We start from the raw sequence: 27,037 nt of genomic DNA on the forward strand, positions 1-27,037 counted from the left end.
AATTTTGGCTTGTCAGGAGGTTGGATGCTGTCTTTATGCATTTCGAGTTAGCATCTGCTGGAGATTGATTCAAATGAAGTAACAGGAAAATAACCTTGGACTCAAAACGTTTATAGTAAATGGTTGAAGTTGTGTCGTAAACTCACTGTGGATTCAACATTGAAATATCAACATTCTTCAGATGTTTATACTCGTCAGTATTTTTAAAATCATGACTTATGTGAATGTTAACCCCGGCTTGTATTTATTTTTCTTTGAGTCTGTTTGTTTTCATTGTCTCGTAAAGATAGAATTATGTCTAACAAAAGAGCGGCCCAAGCGGTTAAATTTAGTACGGAATTTCATCAAATTGTGAACTTTGGAGAAACACAAACATTTTTAAAACCACCACTTTATTTTAGGATAAGTAGTATTCCGCAAAATAGTCGTCACCCTCCCGTTTACAGATATTTTACTCAATAAACAAACAGCTTAACAGGTAAGGCTGAGGATCGCCGAACAGTAAGTCATGAGTTCAAATCTCGAGTGTCACCCGTCTGTAATAAATTGCTCAAAGAATATGCCGCGAATTCGGTCCGCAAAGAGATTAGGTTTTGGTCAACTTAAATTATATTTTCCCCTCTTTTTTTGGCCCTTGTCTGAAGGTCCTGGTGACGTTGATACCCGACGTCGAAATTACGTAAAAAAAAAGACGTCATCTGGCGTTACATTCTGTACCTTGTGGAGACGTTGCTGGGACGTCCAACAATGACCTTAAAAAGACGTTGATTCAACGTCTTTTTGCTCAGTGGGTGTAGTCAAGGCCTATGGAATTACAAAATCAAAGGATTTAAAGCACTTCCCCATTACCTCTGCTGTAACTCTGAGATTATAAAAATAAAATCATGGAAATTACGCAATAACATATTTAGCAAAATTATTTTATACACTTAAAAAGGACTGTAATTTAGTTTTCACAGGTGAACATTGCATATTACAAGAAAAAAAATATAGATAATGCAAATCTGATAAAAAAAAAAAAAATCCTATCAATAAACTAAAGCAACAGTATAATAGTCACTTACCACTTTTTAGGATCTCTTCGTTACATGTCCAGGTTGTCCTGAATTTAGGGACCAGAATGGCTGCTGCGATTAGCTCAGGATCACCAAGCATCTGTCCAAAACGCTTTTCAAGTCCTGCTTGTAGTGCGTCCACCAATGGCCCACAGTACTTGGAGGAGATGCGGAGCTGTCAAGCTTAGCCTTGATTGGTCGACAAACAGAAACGCAAACACAATAAAAAAATATCCAGTTTCATTGTTGGTATATCAACATAGCATATTTTTTTTTAGAAATATGACCAAAAGAAAATATAGTACAGTAAATAAGGAACACTACGTGTACAGAGTAGAAAAGGGGGAATGACACATACCTTGAGTACGGTTATTGTAGGTAAAAGCCATCCCATCTGTACGTTGGCCTCTCCCTGTAGGATATTGACGGCCTTCGCAAGTGGTTTCATGGTCTTGGCATACTCTGTCAGAAACGCAAGCTCCGCTGGAGTCAACCTTTCAAAAACAAACATAAATAGTTATTAAAAGTCAAACCACCAACTAAAAAGCACATATTTCCAAAAAGATGAGCATACATGACTACTATTACTTGGTCTAGAAAGTAGGGATGTGTGGAGTTAGTGGAAACATGTTAACACAAAATCATTTGACCTTAATTGGTAAATATGAATTGATGCAGTCAGTTTTAAAAACAGTACTCACATGGGGATTTTTAGTGCACTGCAAACAGATGTAATGGCTTCTTCTCCTTGTTCGTTTATGATTCTTATGAGCCTCTCCACAGTGAAGAAGAGAGAATTCCATCTCGTCTCGACTGGCCTCATGAGTTGCAGTTTGCATTTTGTGCGGATGATCTCTGCAGCCTGAGTGAATCTACTGGTCTTGTTCCATAGGCTCTGGCACTTCACAAATGTTGAGCGAGAGAGCTTTTTATAGACTGGATCAGCATCTGCTGTAGAGAGGTCAACTGTTGCAACCAGGTTGAGAAGGTGACAGGCACAGCGGTGATGCTTTGGCAGTTGATACTCTAGGCCATCGTCTTCATCCAATATACTTCCAGCGTCAACAATCTCGACAGGTTCACCTTCTTCCTCATCACTGCTGTCTTCTGTGGTTTGACTTGCCCCCTGGAGTGGTCCTCCTGTGTCGTTTTCATTATGCCTGTACACTTGGAATGCTTTTATGAAATTGGAGCCATTGTCAGTGGTTGTGCATACTATCTTCGCCCGGATGTTGTATTCTGTGTGTATGTTGTTAAGGGCACCAGCGAGTACCGCAAAGGTATGAGAGCCTTCTAACTGACAGCACGCGAGAGCAGCGGAGCATCGTCTCATCGTAGAGGGTCCAACCAATGGGCTGTGACACCTGGGAATCCTCTTCTGTGTGCTGTCCAGCAGTCTGTTGTTGTAGCGATGAACTCTACCTCGGACATTGCAGCCTTCAGATTCTTCTTCATGTCATGGGTAGCTTTAACCACTCTGTTTTTGACGGTACCACGGCTTATGACATTGACCCCTGGCTGCAGGTGCTGTACAAGACTTTTGAAGCCTGGTTGTTCCACAACACTTAGAGGTTGCAGGCCTTGGACAACGAAGGACACGATGGCATCATCCACACTCTTCTGCGACACTTTGCTTTCCCAGAGTTTGATCTGTGGTGGGAAAAAATAAAATAATTACACTACCTACTATTTTATAGTCAATTCCCAAATCTAATGCCACTCTCAAAAATGTTATGAACGGCACCTATTAAAAGCTGAGCAGAGTTATGAAAACTGATAACAGCTGTGTCTCACCAATACATTTGCAAAATATCCCAACATCTACTAAAGTGTCAGTATGCTCTGTTAAGGGCTGGTCATCTTTTACTTCTGTATGTCTCCTGCATAAAAAGACCTGTGTGGCACTGAATGGGGGGCTGGAGGGGGCATGTTGACTCTCTGAGGCAGGCTCTCTATCCTGATGACTACAAATATAAAAATAGGTCGATCCTTGACATAGGTGTGCTGAGAGCATCTTCTGATCTCTGAATCTTAAAAAGTAACATAAAAAAATTCCATTACAAACCTGCTTGGCAGAGGGACCTTCACCTTCCTCTGGCTTGGATGATTTCCTTTTGATGGAAGTTAATTTCAAGTATTTGTCCATGTGGTTGCTGTGCTTTCTCTAGGAGTGAGAAAAAAAAGTCAAAATAAGTTATAAAGCCTTAAATGAGGAGTTAAATTGTTGTCAAACATCTACATTACTTAATTTACGTTAAGTCTACACTTGTTATTCTGATCAACATGTGCCTGTACTCTACCAACATCATTAAGCTATAGCATGGAATTATGGACCAAATCATATCAAACATTTTTAAAAGTTTTAAACTACCAAACTATAGCATTAGGCTTAACTGGTATGTTGCTGATAGCTACATCGTGGTCATGGAATGTTAAGCTAACCTAGCATAACATCAGGTTAACACTTTGTTTTTTGTGTTGCTTACCATTATGTGCTTTTTTAAATTTGATGGAGAATTCTTGTACGCGAGAAGCTCTGTGAATTTGGGTCTACACAAGACACAGTTCATTCGCCAGGAATCCTTTTTTGAGCCGACAAACGTGAACATTTCCTTCAGGTAAGGCCATGGGTGGTTATCCTGGGCAGTGGGCTGTTTGTCGCGTTCATCTGGCTCGTCCTCCAGCGTGGCGTCATCAGGATTTACTGCTGCCACTACTTTGCTGTCCTCCTCCTCTGTGTCGGACTCCATACTCCTCCTCACATTAACAAATCTGTTGCTCAAGTTACTGAGTTGCTGCCTGGAGTCTGCCGCGGTGCCGCCAGCGGAACCTGCGGAAATGTTTTTTTTTTTCTGATCTATCTAATCGTTGCCGTGCATTAAAAGTAACGAGCCTGTTTTGAAAATCTACCGAGTAAAAAGTACAGATACTTCTGTTTAAATGTAGTGGATACAAGTAAAAAGTACTCAGAAAAAGAAATACTCAGTAAAGTACAGATACCAAAAAAAATGTACTTTGTTACAGTACTTCGTTACTTGTACGTCGTTACTTCCCATCTCTGGTTATAGATGTTGCACCAATCTTTTTCACGAGCTCTTCCTCTGTCTGTCTCGCCGCCTTCGCTGTTGCTGTGATCTTCTTCTTCGGAATGGGCATCTAAAAAGCTGCATTACTGCCATCCAGAGGACGTAATGTGCTATCGCGGTTGGGCGGTATGACTAAAATCCCTACCGTGGGTCAAATTTATATCACATCCTCATATCAGGAGGAGCTTATGAAGCACTTTATGTCAATGACAACTATTAAAATTTTGCAGTACATTATACCTGTCTTTTAATATGTCAACAAGCAATGCGTCATCTAGGTTGTGTTGTAGATAATGATGAAAAAGTAGTGATATTGGGTGATATGTAAGATGATGCAAAAAGGTTGATACTGATTGATACTAATGAGTTTTTTATTTATTATTCATGGAGAAGGCTGAACACAAAAATCCAGTGTGACAACACTTCACTGAGCCCACTTCAGGGAAGGCAGGGTGTGCCACATGCAACTCATTGGTGAGCATGGGGGCTGCAAAAAGAAAAAGTAAAATACCTCAAACATGTTGAGCCACCTGAAACGTCACCACCTTGAGACCTACAATGAAGTAGTGAAAGAAAAGGATGAAAGAGGAGCAGCAGCCAGTTCTACACAGCCTGCTGTCATACAGATGTTTGATGCCCAAAGGAAGTGCCCTAATTCTAAAACCAGGCCAAAAAAGGTGGCTCTTGCCATAGTTGAGATAATTGCAACAGACAGTCAACCAGTTGTCTTTGGTGTTGGTGGCATTGCTGGGGCCCAGATACTCTCTTAAAACTGACAAGTATTATCACAATGATGTTTGTGAGCATGTACACACTAAGGTAGAGAACAAAATCAAGAAGTTGGTCACGGTGGACAATGGAAGTCCTTATTTGGCCTTTACAACGGATTGTTGGTATGAGGAGACAGAATCCCTTATGAGCCTGACCTGTCATTTCAGTGACAAAGACTGGCGAAAGAAAACAAATTGTCCTCAATGTTAAAGCCATGGATGGTGATAAGTTCCTCAGTCTGCTGAAACATTGGATCATCAAAACAGAGAGAGTTGTACTTGTGCTTTGTGATAGTTGTGCCAACAGGATGAGGCTCTCCGAACTACCTGATCTCAGCTGCAGAGCTCACACACTTCAGCTGGTGGTGACGAATGGAATCAGCAACCAGAGAGCAGTGGCAGACATTGTTGCCAAATTGAAATCTTCTGCTACCCATGTTAACCATTAAGTGCTGGCCAAACAGTGTTTGAAGAACATTCAAAAAGAGCTTGACCTCCCCAGCACAGAATAATCCAACTGGTGCCAACACGCTGGAACTCCACTCTTCATATGTTGGAGAGCATGCTGGAGAGAAGCAGGCACTTAATGTATATGCAGGGGAACATGGGAAATATCTGTCTCAGCAGCAGATCAGTAGGCTCTTGTGGACAATCTGATTGCCACACTGAGCCCACTTGAACAGATTACACTCAAAATGAGTAGATCTGGCTCCACAATTTCATGCATCCTTCTTTGCATAACAGTGCTGAAAATGTTGCTGGAAACTTAGGTTGCCAAGTCAAGAGGAATCGGAACACTCCGAGACTATGCTGAACAGCCTAAAGACCAGATTTGAGAAGGCAGAGAAAACAAGGTGCTTATTCTTCACAGCACTGCTAGATCCTCGTTACAAAGGTCATGCCTTGGCTCCTGGCACACTGAGAAATGCAAAGGATTGGATCAAGGAAGAGCATGCAACTCTGCCTGAGGCTGCAAAACAGAAAAGTGCTTCCTCAGAAGGTCCAGGCCAAGAAGATCCAAGACGGAAAAGGGCAGAGGAAGAAGAGGAGGAAGTCGCTGGTCCATCAGACAAGCTTGAGCAGATAGATGAATGCGAACCTTCTTGGGGCACATGGACCAGGGGCACATGGACCAACCCCAGACGAGACTGATGAGGAGCAGCAGTTTACTCAGCAGCTGGATCAGTACTTAAGGGAACCGCTGATCGACAGGCAGAAGGGCCAGCCACTTGAATGGTGGAAACAGAATGCATCCCGATTGCTCCTTCTAGCACCGCTTGCCAGAAAGTTCCTCAGTCCGCCCTCCTCCTCTGTTCCCAGTGAGGTCAGCCAGATATATGAGCAGAAGAGGTGCAGAGCGCCTCTGTTTCCTCCACTACATAGAGATCCTAAACTGGGATTATTAAGAACTTTCAGTGAGGGATGTGTGGGGTAACTAAGAAGTATTAGGAGTGGGCCAAAGTAGTTATTTTGCACTATTCTTTATTTCTTTTTATGTTGTTTTTTGTTTGTTTTTATTGCTGTTTAGACACTCCGTAAGGGAGCCATTTGCACTTTAAAATCAAGTATTGTGCAGTGTGCACACTATGCTGGTTGTTCTTGAGTTCAGTTGTTTTAACGGTGTCTAAATATTTGTTTTAATTTATTTTATAGACATTATTTGAATAATTAAAAGCACCAAACACTTTTTGTTAATTTTAAAGGATGTTGTATAAAGTGTAGCAACGCTGTTATATTTTTTTACAGTTCAATATTTTTTTTTTCTTATTTTCAGCTTGAGACCTGTAATATTTGTTATCATTGTATCAGTTTTTAATATAAATTGCAGGAGCAAAGGCAGTTTAGGCCCCAAATATCGGCTCAAGAAAATCGGCAGTCCATAATCGTCCATCAGCCAAGGGCAATGGGAAAAAATTGGTATGGGTATCAGCACTAAAAAAATCCATATCAGTCTATCCCTAGCTGAAACATTTAACATTTCATTTTCGTCACTTCAATCAGCTTGATATTGTATTTTATTTCTCCATTTTGATGAGTCTGCAATGCATTTCTGATAAATTTTTGCTGAAACATTCATTTACTCAATCATAGTTGTGTCATACAATCCAGCTGCCCTTCAAGTATTGCTGATAAGATGATTTTTCACCACTTAAACCAGCTATGCACCCAAAGTAGGGTTTATTAACTCTAAGCTCTGCTCCATACGTTGAATAGTACCACTGTGCTGACTTCAGAAATCTGAATATTTTGAGAAAATGGAGGAGCTATGCATCCCTTGATGAATTCAATATTTTTTTTGTTTTTTTTTTTATTATTATTGTTGTGTTATTTTGGCATTATAAAAACTAACGGCAGCCTTCTGACCATTTGCAGTGCAGTTGCTGCTGAGCCACGGCGCTGACCCGAACCAGCGGGACAGTCTGGGGAACACACCCCTCCACCTGGGTAAGGCCTGAGCGTCGTCTGTGCGTCCACTTTTCAACACTCTTGTGAAAATGAGCCAGATATCAAGTCCTCCCATCTGTTTCCCTGCAGCGGCTTGTACCAACCATGTGCCTGTAATCACCACGCTGCTGAGAGGAGGTGAGATGCTGCAGCTGTCAGACCCTGTCCATACTTGGCCTTAACCTGCATGTCGGGCAGTAGGAGCCCAGTTGGGGGGTCAAGGCGCTACGCCCATCTTAACATTGCGAGCAGGACCAGCAGGTTCAGATCAGTTCGTTCTCTTTTTACCCCCCCCCCCACTGCAACTCAGAAACTGGCGGGGGGGGGCTCTAACACTACATGATATTAAGCTAACAGTGCATGTACTTCGTTTTCTGTTAGTAAATTTTGGCAGCACGGTGGATGAGTGGTTAGCGCTCTTGCCTCACAGCAAGAAGGTCCCAGGTTCAATCCCCGGACCGTGCGGGCCTGTGTGGAGTTTGCATGTTCCTCCCCGTGTCTGGATGGGTTTCCTCCGGGATCTCCGGTTTCCCCCATCAACCGATAACATGCACCATACGTCAATCCTCCAGTCAGGTGATTCTGACCATATTAACCTGACTCCACATCTGGAGATGGGTCCCTGGGCGCTCCCTGCAGCTGCCCACTGCTCCATACGGAATGCTTCAGTGGCATCGATGGATGGGTTAAATGCAGAGAACAAAATTGCGTTGTACATTCACTGTATAATGACCAATAAAGTACCTTACCTTACCTTACCTTTCCTATAAAAGAGCAGAATGACGGCTTGAAGTGCCAGAAAACTCACTCTGGGGAGACGGGCTTTAGGGGCGTTTCCACCAGTCACAATTAACAACCAATTACTGGCATAAAATTAAACCAGCCAGCGCTGGTGAATGGCTGCTGCTCAGTTTAAAAACACACTGCAAGTTAACACTGAGAATGTGGGCTGAAACTGAAGAATGATGAAGCCCCCGCCTAAGAAACTCTCCACCAGCTCCACTGGGGAGGACGTGATTCCAGCTGAGCCGCTGTCCGTGACCCATTCAGGGCGTTCACTCCTCAAAGCGTGTGTGAGCGATTGTGTGCCACAGTGCACACACTTTGACGTGTGTGTGTGTGTGTGTGTGTGTGTGTGTGTGTGTGTGTGTGTGTGTGTGTGTGTGTGTGTGTGTGTGTGTGTGTGTGTGTGTGTGTACATTGCCCTAATTTTATCCTGGCTGATTCCAACCATTGCTGTCCTGAAGAATGACTTCAAGCGTCTCTAGCAGTGTCACCTGGACACACACCAGGACAAAATAATACAGAACAGAATAAATGTTATGGTTCTCTCCCAGATGGATTTAGGTCCTTTTCTCTCCCACCTTTTGGTTCTGCCCACAAGGTTGTTAAAAACATTAGACACTGGACAAGGCTGCTTCAACTCTACGCACTCCTCATGGAGAGGAGCTCTCCAGCCCTCCAGCAGCGTGGACATGTTGCATCCGACATCAGTTTCTGTCTGGGTAACAAAATCCCCTCCAAGACTAAGACCATATTCCCCAACAGTAGCCCCTGGAGGACCAGTCCTCTGGTCCCTGTCAGACCTCTGATGGTACAGTGAGATGGGGCAGGGCTGATGAGAGCCCAGCACTGGTGGTGTTTTAATATGATTGTCTATTATAAATGATTCCATAGTCTTCGTTTCATTTACTTTTCAAAATTCAGTTTTGTTTACAGTGTTCATGCGTTTGGCGAGGACCAATGTGACAGTTCATGACTGGCGTCGCATCGATGACCTGAGCCTCCATCACAAGGACTGAGGTCCCCAAGCAACACCGGAAACATGTACCAGACATAAATCGGCGTGGCGCTTCCACCGTTTAGGGTTACGGTTGTAATGTAGGCGGCTTGATGAACGGTCGTGTCACGACACAGGTTGTGACGTTATTGCTCGCCGGCAAGCGGGGGACTAAGTTTAAAGAAGGCTCCAGACAGCAGAAGAGACGCTGCCAAGGACAGAAAGAGAGGAGTAGAGACAAGGAGGATGGAGGAGACAGACGAGGAGTCCAGAGGAGCCCAGAGCTCTCAGGAGCTCCAAGGAGCCCTGCTCTCCTCGGCGCCTCATGTTTGAAAACTGGAACACAAATAAATGTCATTGAAGAGTGAAGCTTTGTTTTTTTCATGGAAATTCGGTAACAAGTTCTGAATTCATTGAAAAGTCATTGAAAATCAGAGGTTAGGTTAGGTTCTGAACCCTGTTAACACTATATTAATAATATATGAAGCATAGATCTGCTCATTACTGGGTAACATTCACAGTTAATCTGATGAAGGGTTTAAGCAAGTCATTTTAAAGACTTGTGTGATCCAGTCCAAGCTTCCTTTATGGGTCAGTGTAAATGTTAAAATGTTCTCCCTTGAACGTCCATCACCCGTGTTTGTATGTGCTCCTCTCTGAATGGAGAAGAGTGAGAAATGTTCACTCCTGTACAAACAGCTGCTGCCTCCACAAGAATGTGTATTTTCTGTCACCTGCAGCCAATGACGGTCCTAGAAAAGTGGCTCCTCCCCCTGCATTACCCGGAGTGTCTCTTCCCAGTATGGCTGAGTGTTACACTGAGTATGGAGGTGTGTGTTTCGGTGCTGTGCTGTGCTCACTGCTGCCTTCGGCCACCTACATGCTGTGATAGGTTGTGTTTGAACGGTCTCACTGGCCTCTGCAGACTGCTCAACTGTCCCTCTCCGTCTCCTTCTCAAATGTTGTTGTATGCATCAGCTCTCTTCCACATATTGCCATATTTAGCCCCTTCAGTCTCGTAGTCCCCTCTTCCCCAGAATGTCCCTTCAAAATTAAGTCCCGGCGCCATCATTTTGCTTCCCTGTCCAGGCTTTGAGAACGAGTAATGTGGAGGAAGAAAACTATCTCCCTCCTGCTTCTCTCTCCTCTCACATAGGAGCCCCGTCTCTTTTTCCTCTGCTTCAGCTGCAGCGCGATGTTTTCGAGCTCTCCTCACTCCCTCGGCCGCACTGTGCACTTGAATCATGGCATGCAACAGATATCAACGCTTCTTAATATTGAGTTCGCTTGTGCATCTTTGATCCTACATAAACACTCGCTTGTCCGACTCCACTCTCAATATCTTTTTGCTTTCGTCTCAAACACGCTATCATCTGTGTACACCATACCAAAAAAGTTACTCCTGCTGTGGGGAGGCAGCGCTACCCCATTCTTCTGCCACACATCCATTCTCTCTTTCACCTTTCAACATACATTTTCCTCTCTTTCACTACTCCGCCCGCAGCCTTATCAAAAATGGCCACATCTGTTCGGCATGAAACCCAAACGGCTCACACTTCAGCGAGTGTGTCGTCTGAAATGGATGTCAGGCTCCTGACACTCTCTGTCCAATTCCCCGTCCATTTTAATCTAAATGCTACCAATGGAAACAAAGTGGTAGTCCTTTTTCATCTTCAGCTGGAAAGCTCAGAGCACCGTCCGTCTGCCTCTTAACACAGGCGAGTCTCCCTGACTCCCTTTAGATTAAAGTTGATTCCAGCCGCGTCCTGAGACGCCGGTCAACTCAGAGAGCAGCCCGACTGCCTCTGGGGTCTGAGCCCAGACTTACGGTGGCCCTGAGGTGCAAAACACAACGGCAAATGAGAAAACACAACACAAAAAGACAAAACACAATGCCAATTCAGAAAACACAACACAAAAAGAGAAAACACAACACAAAAAGACAAAACACAACACCAAATCAGAAAACACAACACAAAAAGAGAAAACACAACACCAAATCACAAAACACAACACAAAAAGACAAAACACAATGCCAATTCAGAAAACACAACACAAAAAGAGAAAACACAACACAAAAAGACAAAACACAACGCCAAATCAGAAAACACAACACAAAAAGACAAAACACAACGCCAAATCAGAAAACACAACACAAAAAGACAAAACACAACGCCAAATCAGAAAACACAACACAAAAAGAGAAAACACAACAGCAAAAGAGAAAACACAACACAAAAAGAGAAAACACAACGGCAAATCAGAAAACACAAAGGCAAAAGAGAATGGAAATCGGGTGCATCAGTCTTCTTCTTCTAATGATTTCCGGCAGGATGTACGCTTGTTTAGCGCAATGCTGCCCCTTCAGGTTAAGTAGTGGGTGACATCAGTCGTCGCTGATTGGACGAAAGAACTGGTCTGTCCTTTGAACCGGAAAGAGTCACAATTCGCCACTAATCCAATGCTTCGGATCCTTAAGATGCAGTAAAAAACGCCTGTTTTTTTAATAAAATGCCGTAAAAAATGTGCGTTTTAAACCAGCAAGACGCGCGATTTTTACGGCATTTTATAAGATGTTAATGAGCTCTGCCCTCTGAAAAACACAGCTAATAAATTTAATTTTTCTGAAGCCAATCAGCAGAGAGCACAGCAACGCCAAAACAATCGATTCAAGACATGGCCAGCTCCTCTGCTAGAATAAATGACTGAAATTCAGAGGGTTAAAATATCGATTTGCACGAATTATAATCACCATGGCTGAAAACGCTGTGGTGAAAACGTGTGGGTAGTACAAAAAAAAAAAACAACCCTTGATCATCACATTTTCAAAATGTATTAAGTCTATATCTGTACATATTTCTATATATTATAGCTCCAGTTATATTTTAGTAGTAGTAGTGTTATATTTTAGATCTGTTGTATATCAAGTTCAATGTTTTCTTCTTTTTGATTTCGATTACTTATTCTTTATTTGCAAATTTCCTCATTTATTTGCACCAGTTTGTTCTACGAGCCTCCATAACTAAATGTCTTCATGGTGAGATAAATAGTCTATTCTGTTCTTTATGAGGCACAGATCTGCTCATAACTGGGTAAAATTCGTATTTTTTTTCTGACAGACAAAACAGTTTGCTGTTAAAGGTTTAGTTTCAAACCAGTCTTAGAAATTGTACAGAGACTACATGCTTGTCAACATGAGGCCAGCTCAGAAGAGTTGGTTGATGACAGGAGAATTGTTTTATAAGGCTGTATTTAGTGACAGTGTTGTCTAAAGCTGTAACAGGGTAATATTAAATCAGTACTGGCTTCTCCCTACATGTAGATGATACTGGCTCCACCTTACCTTTGGCTCTTCAACTGCAGTCAGACTGAAGTGTGTTTCCATAAAGGACCCTCTTAATGTACTGTGTCACAGTGCAGAATTGTCTGGATTGAAGTTCATGATAATCACCATGTAAAATGTTCAAAATACCACCACGTACAACCTTTACATCTCCATTTAGCACCACTACTTAAAAAGGAATGCCAAATGCAAAAACACTGCTGTGCTTGTGTTGAGCAAGAACCAGTGAATTCAGACACATATGGGTGTGAAAACGGTTTTTATTGGAAAGGACATCAACACCACCAGTTGTTGAGTTACTCCTGTGGGTTCTCGGGGTCTGGACCAGCAGAGAGACCCGCTGCAGGGACATCTGAAGGCCTGGCTCTGCTGCTGCTGAGAGGCCAAATCAGCCTCATTCAGCCTCGCTGCCCTGCTTCATCTTCAAGGAACTGCAGGTTCAGACGCCGCTCCTCCTCCTCCTGCTCCTCCTCCTGATGGACATGCCGTTCATCACGATGCAGCTCCCAGCTCACCTGAAGCCTGGATTTCTCTCAGGGGCTCCGTCAGGTCTGGGTGGTGCTCCAGCCTCCTCCTGGGTAAAAAGCAAAGGGGGAAAGAGCAGTTCAGCAAGACACTGCCACCCACACCCTGCCTCCACCCATCAGACCCTGTGGTGGCAGTTGGTGGAGACGTTCCTGGACAGTAACATTGCTGGATGTAATTCCCAGGGTGTAGCAGCAGAGTGTGTCCTGTCAGCTGACTGCTCTGCACTTCTGTAATGGATTAAATATTATCTATTGTCGTTTGTCCAGCAGTTTTTGCTACTTCACTAGTTTGTGTTCACTGTAACACTGGACGAGAGACAGCTGTTCAGCGTAAACATCCACAGTTTACAGAGCAACTGGAGCTGCAGAAACAGCAGCATAGATTTATTTCACTACTCTGCATCAATAGTACTGCACACTGGGCCCTGGATCCAGCTGGAGCAGCAGTGGTGAACGTATCTATGTGATACTTGACAGAATTCTGCTTGATAGAACACCAGTATAGATGCTGAATTGTTTCCTGCATTATCTACAGCATGAACAAGGCTGCTGCTCACCTCCCAGCTGCTGGAGCTTCATAACACAGGAGAGTCCGGCTGGAGGTGGATACTCCATCCTGACGACGCTACATCTCTCTCCTCCACCCCTGGGCCCAGAGGAGGACGACTCCTGTCCTCCTGCAGAAACGTTACACAAACCACATGCAACACCACAATGCTACATGGCTGGGTGCAAAGCTATCTAGCCTAGCCGCGTGCTAATGCTAACCAGCTAGCGCGCTGCGTGGATACACTTTTAAGACAAAAACCTCAGATTTCAGAGTTGGATAACGGCATGGTAAGTTCAGAGTATTAAAACTTACCATCAGCTCCATCTCCGCCTCAGTCCACACAGCCTCTCCTCCGTTTCTTGCATTTTGCGCGGTGCTGACCGGGTCTGGAGCCAATAGATAGCAGCCGCTCGGAGACGACAGTGTTTTTTCCCCCCCTTTTTCCATTTGCGGTGATTTTTTTCCCCCCTTTTATCCATTTCTAACGGCACCGTTTGGTTCCGTTGAACCTCCTCTGCAGTGATGGAAAGCAGCCGCTGCTCCTCCGGGGAAGACCGGTGTTCAGTAGACTTTTTGGAAAGGTTTGCGTTGCTGTCGTGGTGAGACCGGTGGAACAGATCGTCACAGACGGCTGGCTGCTTCGCAGGCTGGAACGCCGCATATCCGATCCGAACTGACCAGACCTGAACCGCACCGAAACTGTGGAAAAGGGGCTTTAGTGGCGAATTGTGACTCTTTCCGGTTCAAAGTTTCCTCAGGGGGGTCCTTCACACCGGGAGTTGGTCCTGGTCCAACACTGGGGTTACTGTGCCCGGGTACTCTGGTCCTGGCTGGCCTGGGGGCTCCACACTTTGGTGTGCGAGTTCCCATGGTCTGTCGGGGTCGGGGGTCGGGCGCTGGAGCCCCAGTTTTAATTGACCCTCGACTTCCCTTGGTGTGGGGGGCCCCACTGGTGGCGTTTTCCCTAAGATGCTCAGTGCCATGCCATGTCTCCTCTGTTCTGTGCGAATTAATGGTAGAGTGTGAGTGTGAGTGTGGTGCATACTGTTTGATGGCGCGGTTTTTATTCTTTTTGTTTTTATGACTGTTTTTAATGTTCAGCACTTTGCGTTGTTTTTATTAATATGAAAAGTGCTATATAAAAAAAATCTGATTTGATTTGAAAGGACGGACCAGTTCTTTCGTCCAATCAGTGACGACTGATGTCACCCACTACTTAACCTGAAGGGGCAGCATTGCGCTAAACAAGCGTACAGCCTTCCGGAAATCATTAAGAGAAGAAGACTGATGTCACCCGATTTCCGTTTTCTCTTTTGCCGTTGTGTTTTCTGATTTGCCGTTGTGTTTTCTCTTTATGTGTTGTGTTTTCTCTTTTGCTGTTGTGTTTTCTCTTTTTGTGTTGTGTTTTCTCTTTTGCTGTTGTGTTTTGTCTTTTTGTGTTGTGTTTTCTTATTTGCATTCGTGTTTTGTCTTTTTGTGTTGTGTTTTGCACCTCAGGGCCACCGTACAGACTATTACAACCATCAATCTACTTAGTCAGGAAAACAAAATCTCCTCCGAACCAGAGTCCACAAACCCAGACCAGGATCACAACCTTTACTTTAGTTTCTCCAATCAGGCACTTTTGCAATCTTAGGATTGAACAGGTAGTGTACCGGGGCGACAGCAGCTCAGATGGTAGAGCAGGTCGTCTTATAACCAGAAGGTTGGCGGGTCGATCTCCGCTCCTGCAGGCGGAAAACTGTTGTTGTGTCCTTGGGCAAGACACTCCACCCACCTTGCCTAGTATGAAAGTTGTGAGAGTGAATGGTTGGTGGTGGGAGGGGCCGATGGCGCAGATTGGCAGCCTCGCTTCCATCAGTCTGCCCCAGGGCAGCTGTGGCTACAGCAGTAGCTTACCACCACCCAGTATGGTGTGAATGAATAATGCAATGTAAAGCGTCTTTGAGTGTCCTGAAAAGCACTATATAAAACCAATGCATTATTTATTATTATTACCGCCCAGCGGAACTTCAGTTTCAGTTCCTAGTCGGATCTGTTTCACTGACGCACTGACGTAGCAGCATGAGAAAAATCACCACGAGTTGGCTTCTTTTCAACACTTGGTCAGAGCTTTGTAAGTAATTTCACATTATGATGGAGTATTTGTTACCTTTGTTGTGCATCTCTGTATGTCTGTCGTTGTGTTGTTTTTTTCACAGCTGAGATACGTTTGGGTGACGAGTTTGGTTTTACCAGTGTAGTGCTGTGTATATCCAGCAGAGGGCCTCAGTACTGCGGTTGATGACAGGCTGTTTTTGCATCTGTTTAATTATATTAAGAATGTTTGGTGTGATTTTTAAGACTGTGAATGTCATATTTTTCATTATGTCAAAGACAACAGACATTATATTTTGTAATGTTGTTTTATTTTCATCCTTTGTAGTCTTACAAAAAAACTGAATGGAGGAAAAAGTATAAAGAAATAAAACTGAGGAACAAAAGAGTCAAAAAAAAGAAACATCATTACTCAACAAAACTTCTGGAGCTTTTGTCCTTCCATCCATGTTAACTATCTGTCTAGCTGCACAAAGCTGGAAACATGTTGCGAGGGCAGAATATCTTACCTTTTTATTTCATGCCAGCTGGTTGTGGTCTTGGAGAGATCCTTGCAGTCTCCTATTGTCACCTTTGGGATCCTGTTCGTGACGCCATTTGTTTTGGTGAAAATCTTCTGTCCGTCTCCACGGTGCCGCTCCGGCCGAGGCTTCCCCTCCAATCACGCCTCGATCCCACAGAGCCTTTTTGGATCCCAAAACCAAAGTTCACAATGAGGACCTGATGTTTTCTGGCTTTCAGTGTGTGAGTTTATTACAGCGAGATGTTGTTTCCCTGCCACAGAATTCTGGTCCTGGAGTCCCTGATCTACCCCAAAGTAGCGTCCAGCAGGCAAAAGGCCATGTCTAGTATGCGTGTGTGTTCATGAACACTCGTTCGCAGGCGGGGTTCTCAAGCTGAGGCTCTCGGTAGTTTTCCATCTTCCGTCCTGTCAAGTCATCCTCACACCCAGGCTCAGGGTCAGTCAGTCCCAGTTTCTGCATCTCAGGCTCCGACATTCCGTCCTTTGCTCCCCCAGGTGTTATCTGCAAGAGCTCAGACAACAACACTGCCACGGACTTCCAGTGCTGTTCCCAGGGTCGTAATTACAGTTTATCAAAATCTACGCAAGCAAGTTTATTGCATTCACATTATAGTACTTTTCCCCTCGAATACCATATGTAAGCAAGCAAGCGTTGAAATAAAAATATTTGAAAAAAAATCATTCCCACATGAGATGAACAAGTGAGGTTTTCGTTTGATCCCTCAATGACAGCCGTGCCCAATCCTGTTCCTGGAGCCCCTATCCAGCATGTTTTCGTTCTCTCCTTGCTTCCACACACCTGAATGCAATGACGGGCTCGTCCCTGGGTTTTTTTTCTTAGGTGCTTGGCAATGACAGAATCATTAGGTCCCGGTGTGTTGAAGCAGGGAGAGAACTAGAACATGCTGGATAGGGGCTTCGCAGGAACAGGATTGGGCAGCCCTGCTCTATGACATTCCTGCAGGCCATAGTGGATGCTTCAGTATTTCCAGGTGGTGCTAGAGCACATTTTAGCCCTCTGCCAGTTAACATTTTAAAGCAAAAATACTGTCATGATGTACAAGAGATGTATTGGCCTTCAGATGAAATAAACTACATGCTGGCTTGATGTTGTTTTTGTTCAGGTGCCCGTGTGGACGCCCTGGACCGAGCTGGCAGGACCCCACTGCATCTGGCTCGATCTAAGCTCAACATCCTGCAGGAAGGAGATTCCCGCAGCTTGGAAACCCTGAGAGGTGAAGTCACCCAGGTAGAGAAGGGGGAACGTTGGCCTGGGGGTTGGTGATGGTGGTAATGGACCGAGGTCACCCGGTCCAGAGAGCACCGTGACGCCTCTGCGCTGCTCAGCAGGACTCTTCTCTTGTAGATCATCCAGATGCTGAGAGAGTACCTGAACCTGATGGGCCAGAGTGAAGCTAAAGAGAGGCTGGAGCACATTTCAACACAGCTGCAGCACACACGAACCAAAGAGCAGGTGACTCCACAGACTCCCTGAGGGATTCTCACCTTCACATCAAACCTTACTGCTGCTTCACTCCTGTCTTCACACCATGCCTGTCTTCATTTTCCAGGTGGATGAAGTCACTGATCTATTGGCCAGTTTTACATCGCTAAGTCTACAGAAACAGAAGTTGGGAGATATGTAGGCAGAGGATAAAGTGCGTAGAGAGCTGAGGCCCAGATACGTTTCCTGCCGAGTGTGCCCAAAGCACAGCTCCAGCTTCAACTCACATTCGCTCCAGCACAACAGCTTTGAATTGTCACTGCTGAGCAAATTTTGTCCAAATATGAAAAACCAGAGGGCCGAGTGTAGTGGGACCTTGGAGCATGCATGTGTGTGTATGCGTGCGTGTGTGTGTTTTATCAGACATGTTGTATGAGACAGTATTCTATGGAGTTCATCTCCAGTGCATATTTCTATCATTGCCTTGTGTTGCATGTTCCTGGTGAGTTGTCTCTTTAAAAAAATAAATAAAACTTAAAAAAAAAAAAAGGGCCAATTGTTGAAATTTCTGGATGTAAATCAAAGCATCTTGTTTGTTTGGATGTTGTGCTGGATAATATATACAAGTTATGCATGTCGATCACTGTCTGGTTGTATCACGTTCACATTGCAGTCTGACGACTTCAAAGGATAAGTTCTGTTTAAACAGTTTTAACGTTTTTTATGGAATTAACTACAACACTGTACTCACCCACAAGGCTTTTCTGATCCGAACAGAGCTTCGGGAGAAATTTAGATCCAAAATCAAGCGGCGGACATCCGTATGCGTCTAGCAGACGGGGCATCAGTAACGCCGCTCCTAAAACGGCTTTAATCATCCAAAAACTCATTAATTTCACCGATATTTCATCACGGTCCGCTCAGCCTCTTCTCCACCACAGCCCGGGGTCGCCAGATATGTCATATATGCAGATATATGTTCGATTTGAATGTAGTACTTGGCGTCCACACGTATCTAGACAGCTACATCTAGATATCTATGTCTGTATGTCTAGGCGGTAGTGTGACATTAGCGAGAGCTACAGAAGCCGCAGTGTTGTTGTGTGTGTTTTTTCGACTGCCGTTCCTACCGCATGTTTCTGATACCTGCTCTTGGAATAAACATCCTCACGCTGCCAAACGTCTCTGGACTTCTTTCAAGCAGATTACAGAGATCAATGTTTCGGGTGTTTTGTTGACCTCTGACCTGAAAACTTTGTCGATGGCGCCGCGCCTTGCGCAGTACGGCTCATTGTCTCCGGGGCAACCGGAGGCTGCACATGGTACTTTTTTTTTCCAGTGTAGTGTAAAATGGACGAATATCTGTTGGATGAAGATGTTGTGGATGAGAACTTTGAATATGAAGGGTGTCCTTACAGTTTGGAGCCAGAGTATACAGATGAAGAGCTCATCGAAAGGCGAGGCAGAGGAAAGAGGAGAACGGCTGCCAGAGCCGTACTGTGCATGGCCAGGCAGCCGTAAACAAAGTTTCAGGTCAGAGGTCAACAAAACCACAACATTTATCTCGACACCGGGCTGTGGTGGAGGAGCAGAGTGAGTGGACCATGATGAAATGTTGGCGAAACTAATGAGTTTTTGGACGAGTAAAGCCGTTTTAGGAGCAGCGTTACCGATGCCCCGTCTGCTAGACCTGTACGGATGTGCACCGCTCGATTTTGGATCTAAATTTCTCCCGAAGCACTGTTGGGATCAGAAAAGCCTTCTGGGTGAGGATATTGTTGTTCTTCATTCTATAAACAACGTGAAAGCTGTTTAAACCGAACTTATCCTATCTTAGCTTATCCAATGTAGTGTGAATGATCATGCAAAAAAATTCAACATTGGCAAGAAATCAGAATTGAGCATCCAGACCTGCAGTGAGAACATAGCCTCAAAACGTTTGAATTTAATGCTGTGTAAAACAAATCCAGTGCAACATATGTAAGCCCCATTTTACCCTGTAAAACTCTTCTTCTGGTCGTTTCGGCACGTCTTCTCCTCTCCCAACTGTTACGGATTGCAAGAGGTGGGGTTTTTTTCAACCGTGGACAATGAAGTTTTTATTGTAGAAGTTAAGAAAAAAAAAACCTGTATTTTGTGGGATTATGTCACATTACGTCGATGTATTTTGTGGAGATCTGTCTTTCACCAGGTGACTCCGCCGCTGACGCGTCCGGTGTAAAATGAGGGAACATGCATTTGTGGAATGAGCAGCAGAGCATAATGTTTTGGCTGTAAACACTTTCCTTTCCTGTTGCTGTTTAGTACCTCCAGGTTTCTTTCCACATTTCCATTTTATTTTTATTTTAGGCTTTATTATAGACAGCAAAAAGTACACAAATATATGATTTAAAAAAATGCTAAATTGTGTGGTGGCGGGGCGTGGTTGGAGCTCAGCTCTGGAGGAGAGGTTGTGAAGTAGACCTCAGGGAAGTGGCAGGAGAGGTGAAAGGGAACACCTGTGACTGGTGCTCTGTTCCCACTGAAACTAGCAGTTCGATGTGTGGTTTTTACAGTTTTTCACAATTGTTAACACACAAAAATCTAAACTTTGGCACAATTTGCACAACCTTAAACACGTACCATTCGCACGACTCGAATTGTCACTACTTCACACTCTCTTATGACTCTGCTAGACTCTGACTTTCCTTCTTTACACTCTGATGCCAACTGCACATCACCTTGTGGTCTAAACTCTACACACTATGTTCAGTTGTTGCACACACCTCTCATGTAAAAGCTCAAAGCTTCAACCGACAATACACTCTACAGTCAATCGCACATTAACTTGTTGTCAAAACACTACAAACAATGTTCTGTTGCCACACACACTTCTCATGTAACATCTCAGTGGTATCAACCTACAACACACAAGTGTTCAAAACTCAACAAATTCAGGTCAGTACACTGTATACCAGGGGTCGGCAACTGGCGGCCCGCGGGCCAAATCCGGCCCGCCAAACCGTCCAATCCGGCCCGCGACTGGATTCCAACACCCTCACGCACGCACCCCCGGGGCCAGCGAGTGGACACACGCCCCTCTGAATGGACGGCCCCCATCCCCCGGATGTACGGATGTATGCCTTGACTGCCAGTACCCCCCCCAGCACCGCGGGTGTATGCCTCCGTAGCTCCCGCCGCTATCCAAGTCCCTCCCCGGACCGTGGTCTACACTGGACCGTGTCTTCATTAGCTATGAACCAGGTCTACAGGGTCCCGTTCCAAAGAAACACAAGAAACACACACCAGGTGACGGAGCTACAGCTCCAGTTTGTGCTTGTAAGTCCCATACAGTACAGTAAAGCACTGACATACAGGTATTGTAGCCTACCTCTGATGTACAGTAACACATTTTTTTTTTCCTTTTCTACAGTGTCTTTTGACCTCTGTCCGCACAGTAACTTGCATTCTCTCTGTTGTTTCAGCGAATCGAGGGGCTTGATGTGGCGAGTGAACTACCGTATTGGCCCGAATATGAGACGACTCAGATTATAACACGACCCCTATTTTTCAAAGATCATTTTGTGAAAAAAAAAAAAATGCTTAAGACAATAAGGTCACTCCTAAAACAACTTTTTAGTATACAATTATTCTCAACTAAAAAAACTCACAACTGAGATACATTTCACGAGATATAAAATGGAAAAATATTACTACAGTATTGAATAAAAAATCTATTCTCTTTCTCAAAATAAGAAACAATAAGCAACAAATAAGAACCTCAAGGGGTCAAAACTGCATAAATGATGTAAATAACTTCCCAGTGCCTTCAGCTGAATCAGGCTCTGGTGGTGGACATTCCGTCTTTCCGTCTTTCAGAGACGTATTCTCTCACCCTTCTATCAGTCTCTCTGAAGCGTCGCTCTGGGACCACGGAAAGCTTTTCTCATAGCGTTAGCATCTGTAGTGTTTTTTCTGTGCTCTCCAATAAGAACGAGGCTCTGCTCCACCAGATCTCCTGCAGCTTGGCAGTAGTTTGATGACTCTGCTGCGTTGATCACCATCAGTTTAAAGTTGGTATCATAACTTCTCCTCTGTTGTTGCTCAGTTGTCCAGCGTTCAGCCCCTTTGTTCCAGATGATCCGCCATTTTTCATCAGATCATTTGATCTCATTTCATCGCTCCACTCGCTCTCTGGTCAGTGATACTTTGGCTCCATCTAGCGGCGCGGATGCGTATTGACCATCTACCGTAAGTCCGCGATTATAACACCACCCCACTTTTGAGGATGCAATTTCTGGAAAAAAACATTGTCTTATATTCGGGCCAATATGAATATATTATTTTGATAACACTTCACTTGAAGCACCCGGTATAACACATTATAAGTAGTTATAAACACTCATAAATGATCACAATGCTTTATAAGCAACTGTACAGCATAGGATTATGGTTAGGGTCAGGTCCTGATGTTATAAAGCATGTTGATCATTGATGAGTGTTTATAACTACAGTTATACAGTGCTATAATGTACTTATAATGTGTTATACAGAGGTGCTTCAAGTAAAGTGGTACCATTATTTTCATAGATGAGACTGGGTTTACTGTAATCTGGTCAAGGGGAGGTGCAGGGGAAGAAATGTCGTAGGCCAGCAGGCCATTGTTGGGGTCCCCGGCCAGTGTGGTGGGAGCATAACTGTGTGTGCAGCACTAAATCACCATGGTGTCCATGTACGTCTTGGTGTCTATAACACAGACTTGCTGCTGGCCTTGCTTGATGACCTCCACGAACAACTTGTTCCACCAGATCACATTAATGATCCTTAAAGAATTACTGATGTTGTCCTCTGGGACAGTGTGCGTTTCCACCGGGCTCTGCTTGAACGTCAGTGGTTCCAGGACCAGCCACACTTTACGCTGTTATTCCTCCCACATTACGCTCCATTCCTCAACCCCATAAAGAAGTTGTTCTCAGCTTGGAGGTGGAAGGTGTATGAGTGAAACCTCCAGACCCAGGTCCCACTGGTCCAGGCCATGGAAGGAGCCTGTGGGGACGTCAGCCTCGAGTCCATTCAGGGATTCATGCGCCACTCAAGGCGGTTCTTCAGAGACGTCTCCATAGGGAGAACCTGGCCTGTGATGTGGACGAGGCCTCTGGCCTGACAGGAACCAAAGGCATGATGATGCTGGATCATGATGATTCCTCAACTTTGTCCAAGAATAAAACATTTTTGGCTACATATTTGTGTGCTGTTTTAAGTTTTAATTTTTCTATGAAAATATAGGCTACATTGAGTCATTTTTACAAAAGGAGAAATATCTTCTTTTCCAGAGTCACTGTCATTCATATGGTGTGTTCCATTTAGTTGTGGACTACAAAGTGCTGTAAATGCTTGGTAGTGTGCAGCAAAAGCTTACTTGTGTGTGCTCAATGAATGGTATGTGTCATACGACTGTGTGTAGCAAATGAAAACATGAGTTCCATTTTGGGAACACAATGTAGAGATTTGATGGCAAGCGTGTTCTTGCAAAGGGAGTGTCAGGTTTGGCATTTTGTGTGTGCAGTTTTCATTTTGTGTGTGCAGTATTGAGAAATGTGTGTTAACGATCGTGAAAAACTGTAAACGGGTTGACCCGCTTTCAATCGGCAACTGATTCCTTTCCCACCGCCTGCAGACTCTGGTCTAATCGCCTGCAGGCGAGCTGCCTGGCTGCATTTTTCCATGCTGATGATGTCCCACGTTGATGACATCATCAGCACGACTGAGCACGGAGAGCTAAACAATGCAGAGGGCTCGATGAATCTCCTCTTCACCACGGATCGAGAGAAGCTCTTTGATCAATGCTGGGTCATCTTGACAAAGGAAATGCTGTGTCCAAAAACAACAACTGGCATGCTAATGTAGCCACGCTACGGCGACGTCATCGCGTAAATTACCCTGTCGACTCGGGTCTGCCTTTCATCGGAGGCCAGCCGATTAAAACCCGGGTTGAAATGCTGCTTAAACCCTTTCCCACTGCCATGGGGAGCCGGGTATTAGCGGGTTTAAACTGTTTTTTTGGCCAGTGGGAAAGAGTAATCACTGATTACCTCTCTTCCTCGCTCACAGCAGATGGCGGGGCTTAAAAGACCGACTCCGGCAGTCGGCTGGAGTCGTGCTGCTGGAGGACTGACTGGCTCAGGAGCCGTCTGGAGAGCAGTCTAGGGAGGCTCTACATTGATGCTCAGGGCAATAAAGTGTTGGAATGACTTTGGCTGTGTTCACTCTGTGTCGGAGGACTCACGTGGAGGGAAAGAGCACATTCATTTCACCATTTATGACTGACGTTTCTTTGAATCAGATCACAGTCACATGTCAAAACCTTTGAGTACTGTTGTCTGATAATAGATGTGCTATTGTCATATATGTGTACATATACATGTTGTATACACAAGATACAGGGCTCCTGATACAAAATAAAAATGGAAGAAAATCACCTGATAAAGGTAACGAATGAAAATAACCAGAAAAAAGAAATATACATATGAAGAATCAATAGGCTTAACAGCTGCTTTGTCTTTGTTACAGTCACGTGTATCAAATTATCAGTTTCTAACTGAGCATCAATCAAAACATCTGATCCATGATCCATTGATAAAATGAGAACCTGGACCCAGTGAGTGCAAGCAGTTTACTTAAAGGTGGTATGGACAATTCTCCCCACATTTAGAGACCAGCGACTTTTAGTGTGGCAGTGAGTAGTTTCAGAGGGACCAAAAGTGTTTTCATAGAGTTAACAAAAAGAACCCCCCCCAACCCCAATACAGGTTGTACAGAGGATTTTCCATGGAGAGTAATCCTGTGACAATTAGTCCTTTTTGAAATGCTGCGCATGCGTGACGTGACCCACACCCCCTCCTCCCCTGCTCTCTCCGGAGGACCGCCTCCTCCTTACGCAGAAAGTAGCATGTAGCAACTTAGCATCATAGCGCTAACACATAGCTACCAACGTGTCCTTTTGAACAACACAAAACACAGAGAATATGAGTAAAATCCTGTACTTGTGCCAAACCCTGTCCCTGAGCCGTCCCTGGTCTCGGTGGATCAGAGGAGGACGGGGAGGTTTGTGTGGAGCTGCAGGACTGGAGCAGACTCACGCTGGGAGCTCACAGCTGATCTGTGTGGCTGCAGCCTGCGGGCTAAACAAACCCCCCCTCCTCCTCTCACTCTCCGGACTTTTCCATACAAGTCTTGTTTTAAGACTAAAACAGACATTTCTGCCAAATGGCAGCACATTGCAGCTATGATTAAGAAAAACCATCTCAAGTCTGCAGGTGAAAAGGTGTTGATAGCAGCAGCAGAGCCTAGCATGGTGGAGCGCGTGGGGGAGGGGGGACAAAAAGGGCGTAGGAGCATGACAGCTACGCTACAAATGTAGAGAGGTTGACTGACACATTAGAAAACCAATGGATAACGAGGCTACCTCGTTATTGATTGGCTAAAGTAATGTTGGTTTTACAATGTCCAGAGTTGATTATTTAGGCCCGAGCCCCTGGCCTGCCAAGGGCAAAGGGCCTATTGTTTCTGCAACACAGACAACGACTAGTCGAGCGCACAGCGCTCAACCAAGGACTTTCACGCACTCAAAACACACAAAAATGACAAGTGGAGCACGCAGCACTCGACCACAGACATAGGCCAACATGTCCAAACACACACACCGACATGCACTCACACATACACATGTACAAACAGAAAAACGCACACACACGCTCACACACAAAAATGACACCGAAATAACAGCGGGAAAAAAAATCGCATATTGTTTTTGCAAAAAAATATTCTTTCTTTCTTCTTCTTCTTCTCTTTAAACTGGAATTTGACCCCCGAAACATGCTCGAAAACTCACCGAACTGAATTTTTGCACAAAATTCAGTTCTGGCGAAAAAAATGTTTTAATATGTGTTTCAATATTGGGATTTAAAAATTGGCTTTACAGCGCCACCTGTGTGGTGTTATTGTTGTGAACTACATTACCCAGCATGCCATGGGGTACAGGGAGCGGAGCCAGGAGCAGGGCCAGTGTGGAGATGTTTCTCATGGAAACAATAAATGTAAATAGCATTCATGCCTCATCTGATTATTATAAGAATAAATCAAGACAACACATGGTGTCAGAAGTGGCCGTGAGCAGACATGGACGATAGTTTTGCCATGAGGGAGCCACGGAAAAGACAAAAAGCCAAGTCTGCAGCTGCGTGAGTGAGAAATGCTAAAGACATGTAACAGAGTGGTGTGCCAGGTCAATTTGGATGATTGTATGTTCCTCCCAGCTTTCCCAGTGACACCGAAGGACACACAGGTTCACCGGTTGACAAAAAGAGTACAAAGGTTCCAAGCTGACAATAATTTATTCTCTTCTTAGTTGAGTTTGTTTAAATTGTAGTTTTTGAAGTACACTTAGAGGCGAGTGCTTCATTTCAGTCAAAAGTCTCGTGTGCGGTTGGGCTGGCCCACACCAACACGCCACCGTATCGAGGACACGATTCAGGATAAACATTTAATATGACAGCAGCTCCAGGACGGACAAAGACAGCCGTGGTGTGTCTGCGCTGGAAACGGTGCTTGAACAGGGCAGAACCTAATAAATAAGAAGGGTTTGTTATAGCCTGCGCACCTGTTGATTAACGTAAAGTTACACAACAACATACCGCTTCCTACATCTGTTAGCAGGGCAAATGCTCAGACCAGCACCGGACCATCGGGACCCATGCGCCCGACCTACAGCTGCTGCGGCATGCGCTTGACGCGCTCCCCCGGAGCCATCGCGATACTGCAAGGCATAACTTTCATCAGGACCAATACGATATTATATTTCATAGAAAGGGAGTAAGCCTTTACCTGCTCTCACGGAGCACCGCTACCAGCCAGAGCCAACCCGGAAGTGCAAGAACCAGAGAACAACACAGACGTACGAGGAGTTTTTATAGCGCCCCCAGCCAATAGGCTGAGAACAACACTAAACACACCCATCCTGCCACAGACGCAACATGCTAACAGTCGTAGCTGCGGCGTGGAATGGCAACCGGTAGCAGTAGAAGAGAAACTGGGGAAGAAGGCGATCTCGTGCCTGAATTAGAGGACAACCAGCAGCAGGACAGGCCTGTGGAAGTCCCGGTACCCCAGCGTGCAGTCATGGACAGGCTAAGTCCACCCTCTTCTATGCAACTGACCGGCAATCTGGTGGACAACTGGAAACGTTTCAAGCAGAGATTCAACATATATCTGGCTGCAAGTGGAGCAGGAGGTAATGATGAAACACTGAAAGCTCATATTCTTTTGCATGTTATTGGAGAAGATGCACTAGACATTTATAATACGAGGGGGTACCCAAAATAAACCGGAATTTGGTCAGAAAACAATAATAATAATGAGTTTTGACTTCTGGCCGTCAGA

The 27,037-nt window shown here is 44.6% G+C and overlaps 1 protein-coding gene and 1 long non-coding RNA gene across 2 annotated transcripts in view; one reads left to right on the forward strand and one right to left on the reverse strand.

The window, feature by feature from the left end:
* LOC115385357 (ankyrin repeat domain-containing protein 54-like) overlaps positions 1–18,193 on the forward strand; it is a 37,825-nt gene extending 19,632 nt beyond the window's left edge. The window contains exons 4-8 of the mRNA XM_030087342.1: positions 7,285–7,356; positions 7,447–7,494; positions 17,301–17,425; positions 17,543–17,650; positions 17,748–18,193. Of these exons, the coding sequence (XP_029943202.1) occupies positions 7,285–7,356; positions 7,447–7,494; positions 17,301–17,425; positions 17,543–17,650; positions 17,748–17,822 (428 nt within the window). The 3' untranslated portion in view covers positions 17,823–18,193. The remainder of the gene's footprint in view (positions 1–7,284; positions 7,357–7,446; positions 7,495–17,300; positions 17,426–17,542; positions 17,651–17,747) is intronic.
* On the reverse strand, positions 12,994–13,950 carry LOC115385358 (uncharacterized). Its single transcript, XR_003931121.1, has 3 exons — positions 13,869–13,950; positions 13,564–13,683; positions 12,994–13,053 (listed from the first exon to the last, which is right to left on the reverse strand). It is a non-coding gene; the product is annotated as an uncharacterized LOC115385358 (long non-coding RNA).
* Positions 18,194–27,037: the final 8,844 nt, after the last annotated feature.

Source organism: Salarias fasciatus, unplaced genomic scaffold (assembly GCF_902148845.1).
Source record: "Salarias fasciatus unplaced genomic scaffold, fSalaFa1.1, whole genome shotgun sequence".
Taxonomy (NCBI): Eukaryota; Metazoa; Chordata; class Actinopteri; order Blenniiformes; family Blenniidae; genus Salarias; species Salarias fasciatus.